This window comes from Pseudorca crassidens, chromosome 8, assembly GCF_039906515.1.
Source record: "Pseudorca crassidens isolate mPseCra1 chromosome 8, mPseCra1.hap1, whole genome shotgun sequence".
Classification (NCBI taxonomy): Eukaryota; Metazoa; Chordata; class Mammalia; order Artiodactyla; family Delphinidae; genus Pseudorca; species Pseudorca crassidens.
Window position 1 is genome coordinate 50,755,591 of NC_090303.1, and position 19,579 is coordinate 50,775,169.

The 19,579-nt window shown below is 34.7% G+C and overlaps 1 protein-coding gene across 3 annotated transcripts in view; it reads right to left on the reverse strand.

Annotated features, from left to right (window-relative positions):
* The window catches only part of VPS50 (VPS50 subunit of EARP/GARPII complex), a 137,009-nt gene that overhangs the window by 61,636 nt on the left and 55,794 nt on the right, over nucleotides 1–19,579 (reverse strand). For 2 of the 3 annotated variants that reach the window (XM_067746400.1, XM_067746399.1), the window contains 4 exons: nucleotides 12,636–12,768; nucleotides 9,537–9,628; nucleotides 5,403–5,497; nucleotides 4,979–5,077 (listed from right to left, as the gene is read on the reverse strand). In XM_067746400.1, coding sequence (XP_067602501.1) covers nucleotides 4,979–5,077; nucleotides 5,403–5,497; nucleotides 9,537–9,628; nucleotides 12,636–12,768 — 419 coding nt within the window. Of the gene's footprint in view, nucleotides 1–4,978; nucleotides 5,078–5,402; nucleotides 5,498–9,536; nucleotides 9,629–12,635; nucleotides 12,769–19,579 lie in introns of those variants that run through there. The other variant, XR_010945518.1, reaches the window with a different exon arrangement.

Consider the following 19,579-nt stretch of genomic DNA (forward strand, 5'->3'; position numbering starts at 1 on the left):
AACCTTGTTCTTTTCACTGCAACATGGTTGGAAACAATAGTCAAAGGCAAAAATTTACTTTTTTTTTTTTTTTTTTTTTACTGTAAATGATGTTGGTTCATATTATCCAAATTGATTCAATAGAGCCAAAGAAAACTTCCTTTGCATCTCTTTCCCCAAGAACATTTTACACAAATTGAAAAATTTGCATTTTATTTCCTTTCTTCTATTTTACTCTAAATCACAAAAAAGATGGCAGTTATGATGAAAAAGCAATGAATGAGTATGTAAAGTACAAACTGTAATCAGATGTTGAATAACAGAACTGACTATAATCATAGTTATATGAAAAGCAGTCCCAATTATTACTTTAAGCACTCTGGGTGCCACCTGCATCTTTAGAAACAACACACAAGCAGGACACAAAAAACCTTCTCTGGTATACAAAAAATACGTACAATCAAAATAAAATTAAAGAGATTTTAAAGTGCAAATATAGTGAAGGAGATAATAACCGATCTACAACGTGTCTCAAATATATTGACCTACAAGTTAAAGGAAAAATGTCAGTGAATTAGAACTGTGTGAAACACAGATCTTTTACTTAACCTAATAAAAGACTTGAAGCAATAAAATGTAGGTTCCAAAAACGAATGATAAAAGCACAAGGTTTAAAGAAGGTAGAGTATCTAATATAAGCCTTTATACACTTTAAAGAGAAGGAATTTGATGCTCAGAGAAGTAAAAAACTTGGTTAAAATCACACAGGCCATGAAGCCAGTGAGTAACACATTAGAGGTAGGAACCCAAGGCCACTGATAACGCCACACTGCCCCAGACGCTTTACCAGCAGGAAGAAAATTGGACATCAGTAACAACTGTATTTACTAAGAGGAGTTTAATACTTGCCTACCCATTATTATTGTGTATTTATGTGTATGTACATATATAGAGAAGAGGGAGTAGTGTAACGTAACAGATACATATCATGAAGACATTGTTCCTTTTGTTCTCATTTTAAGTCCAAAATTTAAGCCCTCTTCTATAGTTTAGAGATGGAAAATAGTTGTACTTTTACATAAATTTTCAGTAAAACACTTCACATATTAAAAATAAATTTAACTTATTGGCACCATTAACACCAAGTCCAAAAAAAATTATTTTCTGAAAACATTTCTCCTTATTTTCCCAAGGAATATATCAAAGAGAGCTGCAACAATACCTCCTATCCCACACACACGCTCTTCTATGACACGACCTTACCACTCCCCAATCAAAAGAAAAAGTCTAATTTCCCTCCTCTTGAGTCTGGACCAGCCTTACGACAAGCCTGTATTCAAAGGAATGTGGTAGTCATGACTCCTGAGCCTATATCAGAAAAGGTCATGCAGCCTCTGTGTGGTTCTCTTGGAACTCTAGTCCTATGGGAAGCCAGCTGCCACGTAAGAAGTCCAACCACCCTGAGATCATCACACTGGAGCGGCCACATGAAGACATGTTGACTAACCAACCCAGCTGTACACCCTTCCAGCCATCTCCACCACGGTGCAAGTGAAGCCGTCTTGAACCTGCTACGCAAGCTTTCCACCAGCTGAGTACTGCTTAGTCACCTCAGTCAGTGCTATGAGAAGGAGAAGAATCAGTTGATCCCTGCGTGAATTATTCCTGACTCACAGAATACATGTAATAATGAGAAGATGATGGTTGTTTTAAGCCTGTAAGTTTCAAGACAGTTTGTTACAAAGCAATACTAGGAAAACATATCCGTGGACACTTGTAAATTGAAGCTATTATAGGTTAGGTTTTCCTTTAAAAAAAAAAAAACCTCTTTATGAGATCTCCCATAAAACAACTAAAATTATTGGTAACTTATTTACTACTCTCCCTGAAGCCTTAACCAAAACAACTTATTTGGCAGAGGATATATGGGTGGGGGATTAGGGGTAGGGGTGCAACACATGCCGGCAGGTCAGTTCTAGATAATGTCAGGCCCAGTATTCAAAAACAGAAGAGATGATTAAATCATTTGATGCAGACAGAAAACAAAGATAAGTATATGGATAATAAAACTGACCCTAGAAACACACATTTTAAAGACACTTAAGGAATAAACCAAACCTTAATAAACTTAAACCTTAAAAGGCAAGGAGACACCTTTCTCCCTAAAAGGACAGGTGACCTTTCCCCTCTTCTGACATCAGTCAGTGCACCTTTAGGATCACTGAAAACATTTATAAGCTCTAAATACTAAAGTAATTAAAAATAAAAGGTGCTTGTTAAATAGAATGTTTTGGCAATAGCACACTGCTACATAATTTCTACGTCATTACTGTTCAAATTAGATTATTTGTGCTTTGGGGAATTCTGCAACATCTGGCAGAAGAATGAGAGCATTGGGTATATAAAAACTTAGAACCTGAACATAAAGAAACCTGGGAGAATAAAATATATCTTTGAAAGATGAGAATTTACACTGACAGATGACAGAGACTGTGCTCCCTCACACTCTCATCCAGCTTTGCCCTAGAAAAAGATAATGGCACGCAAGCTTTAATACAACTTCCACAAGCAACGTAGGTACATTTTATAAACAGATGTTCTGCCAAAGAGGAAAATGCTTCTATTTTCACCTTTTTATTATGCTTACATCTTTAAACCAACAACCTAAATGGACTGTAAAATAAGAGTAATTCGGTTCAAGAATTTCTTTATTCTCAAGAGCTCTACTTGGCAGTAGAGGACCATGAAACAAATTGTAAGCATATTTAAACACTTTAACAAAATTGAAACAGATGATCTATATTTCACCATGTTTCATGGTATTTTTCGGTATTTATGTAATATGATTTGGTGAAGGAGATATTAAATCGGAATTTAGTAGATTTAGATTCATCACTGGCTAATGTAATGACTTTCGTCAACTCAATATATATACACTGGCATCATTTCTAAACTGCCTGTCAAGTTTGTCTTGCTTTATAAAGAAACAGATGTACTTCAGAACACACTGATGGTTGGCACCAACTTTACCAAGTGATTTCATTATAATTTCCCAAATGGCAGCTGTTGGAGAGAGAATGACTACAGGCAGTATATGAGCAAGACTGGTTTAAACATTGGGAAAAGAGAAGAATACTACAAAGAAAGATTACATCTTTACTTTTTTTTAACCTATTCCAATTTTTATAATACACAATGCTGCAAGAAAAAAGGGAAAGATCTGCAGGTAATACTTCGGGAGATCTTTTAGTCCAGCCACCTCATTTTACGATTGATAGATAGAACCATATCTCAGAGGGGTTAAATGATTTGTCCAATGACAGAGAGATGGCAGGTGGCAAAAATGTAGTCAGATCCCGAGTTTACCATTTCCCAGTCCTGCTCTCCTTCTAAGAATACAATACAGCCTCCTCAACGGGAAACAAGTTTCACAAATGTTTCTAACAAGAAAAGTCCATTAAAATATTGAGTGTTTTGGAAACAATAATTCATTTCTATATTTTCTAATTTCATCAAGGTGAACTTTTGTAAGGAATATCCATCATAGTCAGAGTCTAGAAATGCCCTTGCCTGGTGGCCACAGATGACAGACACCTTTTGACAGTAAGTAAAATGGAATGCAGAATGAAAACCATTAAATAAATCCATGTTTTTGCATTATACACATCTTGCAGTCACAATGAACATCAAAAGACACCCCAGTTGTCTGGTTGGATATAAAGCAATCTTTGAGAAATGGACATCTAGCAATGCCTGCATTCTGACAGGGTAAGTGAAGCTTCTGGCTCCTTCCTAGTTCTTTATCCTTTCCCATCTGTGAGTATAAGGCCCCTCTCATTTTGGACAGCAATGTGTACAGGCCAAGCCTTCTGTTTTAACAGGGCTTAAGTTTTAACAGAAAAGGAAGTTATAAATTAAGGTAGTGTTAGGGTTTCATGTTGTTCCCTTACCACTGTTTTCCTGAGGTATAATCAATTAAAAAATTTTTTTTAATTTTTCAACATTCTCTTCATTCAATTGTGAAACTCAAGGGCTCTGCTTTGGTACAGGATCAACTTAAATATACTTTCAAAACAAATATTTAATAGTTTACAATTAAGACAGAAAATGTGTACTTAAATATATTCAATAATAAATTAGTCAATGGTTTCACGTCCAGTAACCTCTCTTCTGACATAGCACATATCCCTGTGACCAGGGGTTGATTCCCAACAAGGAAAGAAAGGAGAATTTCAAATCCCAACTCTCCCCAGCACCAAATAACAACAAAATCAAAACTTAATTTTAAAAATTAAAAATGCAGTATAAAAAGTGAGCTGTAACTCAATTCAAATGATAAAATGTATATAACGTGTACAGCATAGGGTCCAGCTTATATGAAGAAAGGTCTAATAAATATTCTCTCAATTTAACGCTGCTTTAAGCATACAAACACATTGCTGTATAAACATTCTTTCCCACCTTCTTCCACTCCCAAAACCATTCCTAGGCACCCTTTTTAAAGTTAGTAGTGATTGTTTTGCAAAGCAATAGTACAAAATCTTGGCTTTGTAGCTACATTCTGAATATCATGCCCTGTTCTCTGAAAGCCTTTTTACTCCTAAAAGGCACACAGTTTCAAGCATCCCCCACTCACTGAGTGCTGCCGCTACTGATTTAACTTCCTTACTAGCTCACACCATATATGCAGGTAGAGAATAGTGGCCAAATTCTTCTGGGGATCCTTAATGTAATAATCATCTTCCACCCATACAGAAGTCAGTTCAATATTTTAAGCCCCTCAAGACAAAACACATATTGAAATTTACAAAAAATAATCAGAATACTTCGATATTTTTGGTAAAAAAAAATCCTTAACCATCCTAAAAAAAGCTACAAAGATAGTCTTTCAAATTCAAAAGTAATTATTTTAAACCAATTAACACTATAAGGTTAAGCATTAGACAAAGGTATTCTCACTACCTAAATAAGTCTATTCATATTTTATTAGAGTTCTTACCTATGGTAGTTCTTAAAATAATTGACACTTTGTTTTCTAATAGACTCTTGCAAAACTTCAGACTTGCTACCACAGAATTCTTCTCCAACTTGCATCAACCTAGTTGGACAGAAAGATTTACGTAAATTTCAGCAACATGTTTATTATAGGGAAAAAAGTACAGGTCATCTTTATTCAAAGATAACAAATCATAAAAATTTGGATGTTTGAAGAAATTCTAAAGATCACATTCATTACAGTTTACAAACATCCAAAGGGCAAAAATATTTAAACACACTCACACATAAACCTAGCAGAAATTAGACTATGAATGTTCAATTATCTTTACTTCCATTAAGTTATACATTACAACTCAGTGATTCATGATTTCATTGATTATCATGGTTCAATGAATCAAACTAAAGAATAAGATCTCAAACACTACCTGCTGATTATATCCAAAACAAAGATGAAGTCATCATATTTGAATATTGACAAATCAGTTCCAAGCAAGTAGGTTTTTACTTTTAGCTGAACATCCTATAAAAAAAAATAAATATTTCAAGTAAATTCAAAATATAGAAAATAAGTTCTCAGAGCCATTTTTTGTATAGTTACACATTAAAATGAGACAGGAATAGATTCTTAACTTGATAAAAAAAATATCTAGTTAGGCTAATAGTCAACATATTTAGGGTGATATCATAGAGACAATTCCATGAACATCAGATATAAAAATAGTACAGACTTGGGGCTTCCCTGGTGGCGCAGTGGTTAAGAATCTGCCTGCCAATGCAGGGGACACGGGTTCGAGCCCTGGTCCAGGAAGATCCCACATTCCACGGAGCAACTAAGCCCGTGCACCACAACTACTGAGCCTGCACTCTAGAGCCCGTAAGCCACAACTACTGAGCCCACGTGCCACAACTACTGAGCCTGTGTGTCACAACTACTAAAGCCCGCACGCCTAGAGCCCGTGCTCCGCTACAGGAGAAGCCACCGCAGTGAGAAGCCCACATACCACAACGAAGAGTAGCCCCTGTTCACCACAACTAGAGAAAGCCCGTGCAGCAACAAAGACTCAATGCAACTAAAAATAAATAAATTAACTAATTAAAAAAAAATAGTACGGAACACAATCATCACTACTAATACACACACACATGCAAGATAAGAATTATGTCCTCATACTAGATATACTGATAAAAATCATCGGGCATGGTTCAGTAAGCTAGAAACCCCAAAATAATCAATTCAAAAATAATTAGAATTAATAAGATATTGTGTGAAGTGTTTAAGTACAGTATATAAAAATTAATAGTTTTCACGTATACCTGGCTGAAGCACCTAAAAATGGAGAGATTTCTTTTAAAACAAATATTGAAAATACAATATACTTAGGAATAACTTTAATAAGAGCTATCAGACCTATAACAAAAAACTAACAATTCTAATGGGATACAAAAGAAATTTCCATAAATTGAGAGTCAAGGGACTGAATACCTAAATACTGTAAATATGTCAATTTATCCAAGTTAATGTAGGGATACAGTGAAATTCTAACCAAAATCACACACACACAAAAACTTTTCTTCTCAACAATTATTCTAAAATTCACTAGAAATAATAAATAGACAATAACCTCTTTTTTAAAAACAGCACTTTGAAAGGATGAAGTTATCAGGGATGATGGAGGACTTGTACCACCTATATTAAATATATTAAAAACTACCCCCAAAACACTAGCAATATAGAGAAAAGTCAATGGAATAGGAAAAATAAATCAGAAACAGTGCTAATATACACATAAAAGCTTAATAAACAGCAGTAAAAACTACTGTTTTCTGATTATTTACTTTTGTCAAGCATTATACTAAGAACTTTATATATTATCTTTATTTTTACAACTAAAACATGACAGAAAAACATTTAAAATAAAGTCAAGGATTTATCAGGAAAATATGAACAAAATAAATACAGCAATGGTAATAATAAAGCAAACTAGAATTCACTGCAAAATGCCTAAGGAGAAAAGAGCTATTTTTTTAAATTAATAAAGAGAATTATGTACAATGAGGGTAAGTAAAGTGGTTATTAGCATTGCATCATCAATCAACATGGCATCCGAGTATAAAAACAAAAGCTGTTAGAAATAAAAGAAAAACCTGACAAAAACTACAATCATTCTGGAAGATTAAAACTCCTCCCGCAGAACAGCACAGACCAAGAAAACCACAACCAAATAAGAATATAGATGAGAATAATACATATAAATAATAAACTGCTTTAATTTACATAGAGAACCTAATTCCCAATACAAAGAAGAAATACATGGTTATTTTTCAAATGCCCCAGGAAGAACTTTAAAAGTGGGTGGTTTATTAGGCTGTAAAGAAAATCTCAAATTCACAAAAAGTAGAAATACTCCAACCCTAATTTTCTATAGTAAAAGAAAGAAATAATAAGCATTTTAAAACTGTCACTTCTCACATATCAAATATTTAAAGACTAAAAAGAAAATCTTGAAAGACCAAGACTTTCATAGGGTTGGATATGTAAGCTCCACGAGGTCAAGGACCATGCTTTCACCACGGTTCTTAAACTCACAAACAGTGCGATACACATATTATGACTGATACAACCTTTTTCCCTTAAAGGTTCTGACTTAGTCAAAATGCATGGAAAATTTGCAACAATATTCTCAAAACTGAAAAGTTTTTATAATAATTATCAAGGTGATTATGATTCTGAGTTTAGTTTTATGTCAGAAATATTAACTACCTTCTTATGCTTCTCAATCATCTATCATCTCTATAATAAATTTATGATGTCAATAAACTGTCACATGCTCACTTGTGCTTTGGAATTTAGCATTTCAGATATTAGAAATATATTATGGTATGTATAGTATATATTATATAACATCCCCAGTGGGGTCTAGGGCAGTATCCCAAAATAAAACACATTTATATCCCTTCAACATATGAATGTTCAACTTAATGGGATAAATAAATACTACAAAAAGCCAAATGACAATTCTGGTCAGACTGTGCTATCAAATGAATTCAATTCCTGCCAGGTTTTGTCTGCCAGATGTGTTCTCAAAAAACATTTATTTTTCAGAGCTTTTGCCTTTTTCAATTGCATTGAGCTTTGTAATTTCAATTTAACAAATACTAATGAGTTCCTAACGTACACAAAGTCCTGTGTAGAACTGGATGAGAATTGGGGTTGGAGGTGCAAAAGGGACTTGAAGTGGGTGGAGATGAAGATATTCTAAAACTTGAAACCTACAACATAATTATCTATATTCAAAAGCATGATGACTTTCATTAAACTGCCAAACACTTAAATGATAATAGCTTTACTAAATCTTACATTTAACAGATATTCCTATATCAAGAATGACATCAGGTTGCCAGATTGAATAGAAACTAGCTATATAGAATACCAGGCCAATAATCCAAAGTACTTTGAATTACCAGAAATTCTATCATAGATTCTACAATTTCAACAAAGTATAATTAGAGCCTGTTAGAAGACTAAATCAGAAACAACTCATATCTGACACTAGAGAATGAGATTTTCCTTTCTGTTATATATAACATTCAGAAAAAAGTCAGCCCCAACCCATAATTAATGGGAAACTAAAAATTTGTTTCATATGGTCATATTAGAAAACACAAAAGGCAAAGCTCTTACCACTATCACATATTTAAATATTAAAGTATAAATTCAAATAGCATATCTGCAATAGAAAGTTATCAAAAGTTAGAAGAGCACTAAATTATAACTGCTAAGTGATTCTTGAGGAAATTTATGTTTTCAGTATATATTTTCCTAAACATTTTTTTCAAAAGAAATCCTATAAAAGGTTTTCGAACTAAACATCAGCTTCATTAGAAAAATAAAAAATACATTTTAAAAGACCATAATATGGTCAAAGTGTCCATCGTCTTCTAAATTTTGAAGCAGTCCAAAAAGAACAAAGTTATCATCAAAGAAATTACACTTATCTAGGAAGTGAAAATTTTTAACAAATTAACAAATTTAGTTATCTGATAACAACTAAGCTACTAAACTGCTAAAGAAAAGCCAAGGAATACACATTCAATCAATAAATACATAAGATTCACTCAAGGCACAAAAATCACTGACTTAGAATTCTTCATTCTGTTCTAGACTCCAACCCAACTATGTCATCTATTATATAGTTATCCTTTTCCTAAAATTAATAGAAAAGGAAAAAAACACACACAAAATAAACAGTATCTCAATAAGAAAACAACTTCTTTAGGAAAGCACAAATCTGTTAGGTCACTAAAAGCAAAATGTAATCAAGGAATATTTCCAATGGATATTTTCAAATTAAAACTTTTTCTACTGCCACTTATCGTCAAATATAATTGACAACTAAATTACAGAACTCAAATGGTAGACTTATTCCAAAGAAAAACTAACACATGATTAGATCTGCAGGGAAAACAAATACAGAAAACTTAAATACTGAATTTCTAAAACAACTTTGACATGAAGGTTTCTATTGCTTTTGTAAAAAAATAGTTTAAAAAAACCAAACCTGCCATATTCGTGTAAGTCCATGTTCTAATTTCTTTTTTATGTAGCCACGATCAAAATTTGTTTCTTCAGTACCCATCATATTACTCCCTTCTGAAAATAAAAGATGGTATACGTTTTAAAATTTGCTTCACATTTTTGTTTTCAAAAAAAAAAAATTTGGATTCTCATATATTGTAAGCATGTGTAAAATATAGACAATATTCTCAATATTTATACAACCAAAACAATGTCAAAAAGTAGAAATTAGGATTAAACTCATTTGATAAGATAGACAAATTCAGACTCTGAAATGTTAAGTACTTTACACCTAAGACCACTCAGCTTATACATGATTATAGCTGGGATTCCAACTTGGGTAGTGTGATCCCAGAAACCAGATTCTTAATGACCCATATACTGCCTACTGCCAGGGCATTACAGGACCAACTAACCCAATTTTCAATTAATATGCATGTTAACAAGAGTGCAGAGTGCAAAACTGCTCATGCAGTGAGGCAATGATGCATGCATTTTATATTTTTCATGATCCAGAATACTTTTATCCATTCCAGGTAAATAATCTAACAATGTCCAGTTCAACAGGTAAGATCAATGAGCTGCCTCAAAATAATTCTCCCCCTAAAAGCAACTGAAAATACACATACACATTATATTTTAAAAATTATGCCTTTGTGCAAGTAAACTGTGCAGAACAACTGAGGATATGATCTCATCTTAGGCTAGCAGGGTATCCACTGGTAAGCAGCAAAAGGCCCTTTCATAGGCCAGGCCCCAGATACATGCCTAATGTACTTGTGACTACTGCTACAGCTTAAGCCATATCATCTGTATGGTCTGGCTATGAGGAACCCAGCAGCTCAGAGCAGTGCACCTGAGCTACAGCTTTAGTTTATTTAGAATGGTGAAGTGTTAGGACACCAGTAGTATCACTAGAGAACAACAACGGATGAACTCTAGAGGCCCTTTCAGCTGTATGAAGTTCTGTGAAGAATAACTTTTGAATTACTGATTCCTACAATTTTAGTCCTTAATGTGAATAAGAAAGGAAGAATTTCCGGTGAACAAATAACTTTTTACAGTACTAGATATTGTCACCTGACTATTAGACTGATCAGAGCCCTCAACATTCTTAAATTATACAGATTAGGGTGAAGGAATTTTAGCAAATAGGACTAAGTATAGAAGGTTCAAATAGAGTTTTTTTTTTAATTTATTTATTTTATTATTTTTGGCTGCGTTGGGCCTTGGTTGCTGCGTACGGGCGGCATGTGGGATCTTCCTGGACCAGGACTCAAACCCGTGTCCCCTGCATTGGCAGGCAGATTCTTAACCTCTGCACCACCAGGGAAGCCCTCAAATAGAGTTTTAAGTTTGAATCTATACCCCAATGAAAATGCATACAATACATAATACCTGTAAACTATTAGCCTGAAGCAAAAAGCGAGCTTCACCATGATAAGTATATATTGTCTTCTATACTCTTATATCTAAAGTATGTATTAATTTTGTTCCAAACTTTTCCTTTGGTTTCTCCTTAAATAATGTACTAGAAAAAGGAAAAGAGGTGCTGAGATATCTAAACTGGTACCATATCTAGAAAAAAAGAAAGGTTGCCAAAACAAGATAAACTTTGTGGGGAAAAAATCCCTTAAGCCCAGGAATTCCCTAAGTAAAATGAAATTTTTAAAAAAAAAAAAAAGGGCCTATAGACATTTCATTATTATTATAATCATCTCTTGATCCATTTCCTTTGATGATATTAACAACAACCAGTGTAAGCACTTTCAAATTTTCTCTAAACTTTATAGCAATCCTACAGGTAGATGTGTTACTATATTATGAAGCTTTTTGTTTGTTTTGTTTTCTTAACCTATCATTTTAAGGAGCAAACTGAGGCCTGGAGATGATAAAGTGACCTATTCACATTCTCGCCTTTGGTAAATGGCAGTCAAACTTTGAAGCGAGGTATCTCTGACTGCAAAGCCCATACTCTCAGAGGTAGTAGACGAGTTGGGTAAAAATACCCAACTGGCCTAGTCTGGCCTAGAATCCTGGCTCAATGCCCCCCGTTTTCTACTTTTTCCTTTCTCTCTCTTTCTTTAAACCCCTTCCTCCCTCAACAATATTTCTAAAAGAATGAAAATCCTTCCACAGAATTTATCTTTCTTATTTTTTGCTATCTATATTTATGAGCTTCTTATGAGTTAAGATAAATATTAAACGTATGTCTTCTATACTACCAAAATCCTATGTTTAATCAAACTAAGATTTGCGCATTCCTCCACCCACACAATCACAGAAACCAAACACTTCAGAAATTAGAAGTTATTAGAATAACTTGATTGACTAGCTATATTAAACTGTATGTAATACAAGAAAACAGGTACAGTATAATTTATTTTGCCCATACTAAATACTGGTAGACTCATTTATTACTTTAAAAAGTATTTTGAATACTTAATCTTAGCTATTGTTCAAGGATAATCACTTAAGATATATAATTACATGAAGTAATTTAAACATGCCTAGTTAATATAACTTCTCAAAGATTTTCTCTTTATGACTATACCATAAACATTTAAAGTTGTATTTTGCTTGCAAAGATGGTATTTAAAAACATCATTTTTTATGAAATTTTTATGTCCTGCTATCTATTTTCAGGAAGAAAAGTATCAGTATAATTATTAATTCTTAGAATCTAGTTTTATTAGTACAACTTGAAAATTAGCAAAAAAGACTTAATATTGAACATTAGCATTAATTTTGTAGTAAATTTGGACAGACCAATGTCCTACCTAGTTTGCAACTCATTTTTTTTTAAAAGCTCTTTCTTAATAACTTAGTCCTAAGGTCATCACCACATATTCCTGGAAACTTGTAATACCTATCACATAAGAAGTCCTTCGGCCCAGTTAATCCCCAAAGGTAATGGAGTTTTTATAGCAGCTGAATCACTTTCTCTGGTGAACATTTAACCTATGGTCATCATGGTCCCCGAAATTCTAAAAGTATAGCTGTCCCTTTTCTTTCTCCTTACTCCAGAAATACGGCATATTTATAGTTCAGTTTTTAAAATCAAATCAAAATAATTTCCTACCAGAAGCAGAAGTAGTATCTTCACTGTCATGCTTTTCATGCCATTCCATAGTTCTGTAATAGCTGAGCATAACCTCCCACAGTGCTTTGCACAGGTCAGCAAGGCATGGAATATAGCTGTCTGGTGTAACATGCTGAAGAAAATGACAAGAGCCAACTTTCAAATTATCATGTTTAACACAAAGTTAATCAAAATAAAATGTTATGGTGTCAATCAAATGCACTCAAGAATTAGATAAGAAAATTTCTTCCACTGATATATCTAAAAAGAAAGTTCAATGGCAAGAAAATTTTGTTCAAGTAATTCCTATTTCAACATGGCTTTTTAGTATTCATTAGGAGTATCAGTCCATATACTATGAATCCACATACTACTGAATGGCAAGTGCTCTCATAACCAGGAGTGCAAACTTCCCCAAATATATTTTTTTCAAAGCCATGTTCTTAGCATGAAATGCAGCTTTACACTCACCCTTGGACCCAAGTTACAACTTGCAAAAAGGTGGTCATAATTTACAAGTCAATCATTTTATTTATGTAAATTAAGTAAGTAACTTTGACAATCTGCAAATTCTGTAAATCACATTGATATAGATATTTCATATTTGACAACAGCATTTTAAAATGTTTTGTATAACATGGCTATGAAACAATATGTGGTCCAAAATCTTCTCCCTAAAGGAAATGCATGGATTTTTCTCCCTCTATCCTTTATAAAAACTATCAGTTTCTCATTCTGTCCTTTTTTTCTGCAGGTAGAATAATGCCTCGATTCTATTTTGCAGGCTTTCTGTCTGTCACAGTGGAGCATCTGCTCCATCATTTGAGATTTCGTAGCATTTCTTCAATTTGTAATCAAACAACCACAACTGATCATGCTGATAAAACAGTGAAAGGCTAATAAGACTATGATCCAAGCCCTCCAAAATAAATAGCTAGTAGAAATAAGCTATATAGAAAGTATAGCTATGGTGTTATTGATGCTCAGGAAATCCCAGTTGGTAGTCGTCCTCTCTCTTTCAAAAAGTATTTTTTCTCTCCATAATGATTTCCCCCTCCTCTAAATTCCCCATTTACTAAAACATTCATTCATCAAGCAATTAATAAAAATACTAATTTGTATGACTCAGCAAGTATACTTTTGTATAGGCATGTCAAATCTCTGAAACTCAACTAAGAAGTAGTAAAATAAAGGCGCTGTTAACCACTGGAGTCAGGCTGCCCAAGTGGGGCTTATGCCAAGAACAGTACAACGGTTCAAACTTATAGGATCTATTAACAATCTGTCACATTAATAGGTCTAAGAAGAAAAACAAAATGATTGTCCCCAAACATGCTGAAAACCCTTTTTCAGGGTTTGACAAAATTCAACAGTCATTCCTAATAATAACTCATGAGAAAATAAAAACAGATAAACATTTCCCTAAGATGAGGAAGCTTTAGTGCATATCCACTGTGGTCAGGAAGAAGACAAGAATGTCCACTATCTCCACTACTATTTTTTTTTTTTTTGCGGTACGCAGGCCCCTCACCGCTGTGGCCTCTCCCATTGTGGACCACAGGCTCCGGACGCACAGGCCCAGCGGCCATGGCTCACAGGCCCAGCCGCTCCGCTGCATGTGGGATCTTCCCGGACCGGGGCACGAACCCGCATCCCCTTCATTGGCAGGCGGACCCTCAACCACTGTGCCACCAGGGAAGCCCTCCACGACTTTTTAACAATGTTCTTGAGGTACTAGCCAATGCAATTAGACTAGAGAAAATGATAAGACGCAAAAGAACAGGAAAAGAAGAAATAAAACTACTTCTATCTGTAAATGACATAATATACCTAAAATATAATTCCTAGAGAATGAATGATGAAACTCAAACAGTAAAAGAATCAGCAAAGGGCTTCCCTGGTGGCGCAGTGGTTGAGAGTCCGCCTGCCGATGCAGGGGACACTGTTCGTGCCCCGGTCCGGGAGGATCCCACATGCTGTGGAGCGGCTAGGCCCGTGAGCCATGGCCGCTGAGCCTGTGCGTCCGGAGCGTGTGCTCCGCAACGGGAGAGGCCACAACAGTGAGAGGCCCGCGTACCGCAAAAAAAAAAAAAAAAAAAAACATTCAGCAAGTAGCAGGTTATAAAATTAACATATAAAAATAACAGAATTCATATACACAAATAATAACTATTTAGAAGATACAATTAATGAGAAATCACTTATAATAAAAAAGATAAAAATTTTAGGAATAAACTTAACAAAAAATGATCCAAAATTCTATGAAGAAAACTGAAAGACATGGGCTTCCATGGTGGCGCAGTGGTTGAGAGTCCGCCTGCCAATGCAGGGGACGTGGGTTCGTGCCCAGTCCAGGAAGATCCCACATGCCGCGGAGCGGCTGGGCCCGTGAGCCATGGCTGCTGAGCCTGCGTGTCTGGAGCCTGTGCTCCACAACGGGAGGGGCCGCAGCGGTGAGAGGCCCGCGTAATGCAAAAAAAAAAAAAAACTGAAAGACATAAAGGTAGACTTGAACAAATAGAAAGACATCCCTCACTCTTGGTTAGGATGTCTCAACATCAGAGATGTCAGTTCTCCCTAGGTTAATTTATGAATTTACTGAGATACCAATAAAAACAATCCAGAAATAGATCTAGCCTCATATAAAAATATGGTATATGATAAAGATAGCATCTCATATCACTTAAGTGAAGACAGTCTTTTTCATTAATAGTGTTGGGACAACTGGATGGTCAGTTGGAAAAGACTAAATTAGATCTACTCCTCACACCACCCACAGGAACAAACTCCAAATGGATAAGACAGCTGAACCTAAAAAATAAAACTATACTAGCACCCAAAGAAAACATGAGTTAATTCTTCTCTCACCTTGATATAGGTAAAGGCTTTGTAATTATGATTCAAAATTCAGTGGTAATAAAAGTAAAATTTGATAAATTTTACTACATAAAAATTTTTATAAATTTTGTATAACAACAAAAAAACAACAGTAAACAAATCAAATGATAAACTTGAAAAAAGTATTCACAATACATGTCACAATAAAAAAAATCTCACATTTATAATGAACACTTAAAGATTTGGGGGGAAAAGACCAAAAATCCTATAGAAAAATGGGAAGAAGATATAAACACACTTAACAGAGATATAAAGATGGCCCTTAAATATTTGAAAACATATCCAACTTCACTCATAATAGGGCAAATGTAAATTAAAACTACAGTAAGAAACAAATTCTCACTCATCAGATCAGTGCAAATTTTAAAGCTGACCATTAACAAAGATTCTCCCCTTGACCAAACTCTAGCCGGCTCCCTGAGCCCTCTCCTTCAATAGTCCTCAATCTTGACCTACAAAGAATTGAACAAGACACTAATGTAGTTTCTAGCAGCTCACGGCCACAACTCTAGGATGACCCTAGCACCCCTTAAAGTGCTTGCCTGAGAAAAGTCAAGGCTGCCAAAAGAATATATTGTTTGTTCCAGCTAAAACCTGAAGATAGAGCCCCTGTCTCCCAGTCTCTGAGGGAGAAGGTGGGAGCCTAACCCAGATGGGTTTCACATGAACCAAGCCCCCCTTTTTTTTTTGTAATTTTTCACTTCCTTGCTTCTTCTGAGCCCCTGCTCATCCCCCTTCCTAGTCCCTCTTTCTCCCTTTACAATGCCCAGTGATGCCTGTACAAATGGAAGCTGAGTTCAGTTCACAATGGATTCTTTTCCCCATTACAACAGTATATTACTGATTGAAATCTGTCCATACCACTTTAGCGTCCAGTTTTGTTTATCTTTGATACCATATATACTCTGTTGGCAAGGCTGTGAACAAAAAAGAACAGGAACTCTCATCCACTGCTGGTGGGAACGCAAAACAATACAATCCTCTGGAAATGAATTTGACATTATCTAACAAAACCACACTGTCTAACAAAACTACATGTGTATTTTCCCTTTGACCCAGCAATCTCACTTCTAGGAATTTATCCTGAAGGTGTACTTCAAACAATGTAAAAACACATATGCACAAGGTTATTCGTTGAAGGATTATCTGTAACTGCAAAATACTGGAATCTATCTAAATGTCCAAACACAGGAGATCAGCTGGATAAACTTCACACACACAAAAGAGCACTTTGCAACTGTGAAAAATAATGATAAGCAGACATATACATTTTAAAAAATTTTTAAATAAAAAATTTTCCCTTTCATATGATACATATACACGTGAGAAAGGGAAAAGTTTTTATATATATATGTATGTCATAAGAAATAGAAAAAAAATTAATGATATATTTGCCTATCATCAAAAAAATAAACACAGTGAATATAAAGAAGAAAACACTGAAGTCAGTTACCTGTAAGAGGTGGCGTGGGGAATAAAAATGGAAGGAACACAGGAGGGAGTGACACTTCTGAGAATACCGTATTGGCTATGGGTACCTATTTGCAGAAAAATTAGAATAGCTATCCAGATTTACACATGGCTTGCAGAGATCAACACAAATATTTCTGCATATTTATGCCATAATTCGGGGTAACTTTTTATGTCGACTTTCCCTGTTTACTATTATAATTACTACCTTTACAATGAACCAGTCTTGCTTTTTTCCTTGGTTTATTTTTACCACATCATTACAACTGACATAGCTCTCATACCACACACATGTAATGAAAACCGATAATGATGCACAAGGTCAGGAAAAAGCTAAAAGCAGAGGACAAAAAAGCAAAAATCACAAAAACATTCTGGGCTGCAACTCAAAAATCATTCACCGGAATAAAGGTACTCTTCTACAAACTTTCATAAACTCAACTTTGCATAAATTTGTGTTTATATTATGCAAATAAATTTAATCTAATTATATCCCAACATATCTTTCTGACAGATAAAAGGAAGGCAGTGTTAGTCTTATTTTTCCCAAAGAAAAATAACTATACAAATAATTGTGCTATAGCCCACCAATTAACTTTTATAATACTTGCCACAGTTTAACAAACCAGAAAATTGAAACTTGGAACTACTACCTTCTATTCTCCACCCAACCACTGTCTAGCTATATCATTTGCCTATTTATTCAAGGAAAAGGAGGTTCTTTACTGTGTTAACTCTTGACTATTTGCTAAACTTTAATGGGTTTGGATGACAGTATACACACAGAAATGTTTATAGGAAATTTTTTTCAGAAAACGTTGAAATTATTTAGTGAAATTATACCAAGCTTTTTCTCACCAAACTTACTCAAGTGTAAATAATTCACAAATCTAGCTAGGCCAGTGCCCACGTCTAAAAGTCTCCCAAACTTATCTTCAAATATGTTCATATGTACAAACATAAGACTATGATGTACTGAGCAAGATGATTCTTACCTACATTTATATTCTAAAACAAAACAAATGTATAGATTCATTACACTAAATACACAGAAAGTAAATAGTTTACGAAAAAAGGCAAAGTGGGATAGATATATAAATATAGTTTTTAATAGATTTAAGCCAAAATGTGTTCATCTCTGTACTTGAAGATTATGCTGACAATAAGAGTCATTTCATGCAAATCAAAACTACAATGAGATATCATCTCACACCAGTCAGAATGGCCATCATCAAAAAATCTAGAAACAATAAATGCTGAAGAGGGTGTGGAGAAAAGGCAACACTCTTGCACGGCTGGTGGGAATGTGAATTGGTACAGCCACTATGGAGAACAGTATGGAGGTTCCTTAAAAAACTACAAATAGAACTACCATATGACCCAGCAATCCCACTACTGGGCATATACCCTGAGAAAACCATAATTCAAAAAGAGTCATGTACCAAAATGTTCATTGCAGCTCTATTTACAATAGCCCGGAGATGGAAACAACCTAAGTGCCCATCATCGGATGAATGGATAAAGAAGATGTGGCACATATATACAATGGAATATTACTCAGCCATAAAAAGAAATGAAATTGAGCTATTTGTAATGAGGTGGATAGACCTAGAGTCTGTCATACAAAGTAAGTCAGAAAGAGAAAAACAAATACCGTATGCTAACACATATATATGGAATTTAAGAAAAACAAAATGTCATGAAGAACCCTAGGGGTAAGACAGGAATAAAGACACAGACCTACTAGAGAATGGACTTGAGGATATGGGGAGGGGGAAGGGTAAGCTGTGACAAAGCAAAAGAGAGGCATGGACATATATACACTACCAAACGTAAGGTAGATAGCTAGTGGGAAGCAGCCGCATAGCACAGGGAGATCAGCTCTGTGCTTTGTGACCGTCTGTAGGGGTGGGATAGGGAGGGTGGGAGGGAGGGAGATGCAAAAGGGAAGAGATATGGTAACATATGTATATGTATAACTGATTCACTTTGTTATAAAGCAGAAACTAACACAGCATTGTAAAGCAATTATACTCCAATAAAGATGTAAAAAAAAAGAGTCATTTCATTTTAAAGTTGGACTCCAGAAACCACTTTCCCCTATACTGTGCAATCAACTAGTGTCAATTCTCAAAGCAACAAATGCTTCTGATGCCTTTAATACCTTATCACTAAAATCATTCATAACTAGTGCTCTCTCGTTAATTTATAAAAAATCACCTCCAAATTTCAAATAGAGAAACTTATTACACAGACATGTGTGAACCATAACTATAACAAGACAGATTCAAAGAAACCAACAAATAAGCAAATAATTGTATAAGTAGTCAAAAAATAAAAGGCAGGCCAAGAAGAGAATCTGAGTTTCTGAATTACAACTTCCACTTAGACATCAATCCTTCTTCACACCAGCAGAGCATAACAGAAAGAGAACTAGACAAGAAATTGGAAGCCCTGCATCCCAGCCAGCACCAATTCTACAACTTACCAGTCACATGCCCTTAGATAGTAAACCACTCTGGGTATCTTAGGTTCACCTTTCATGAAACAGTGTTAGAGATTCCTGGATCTGCTAC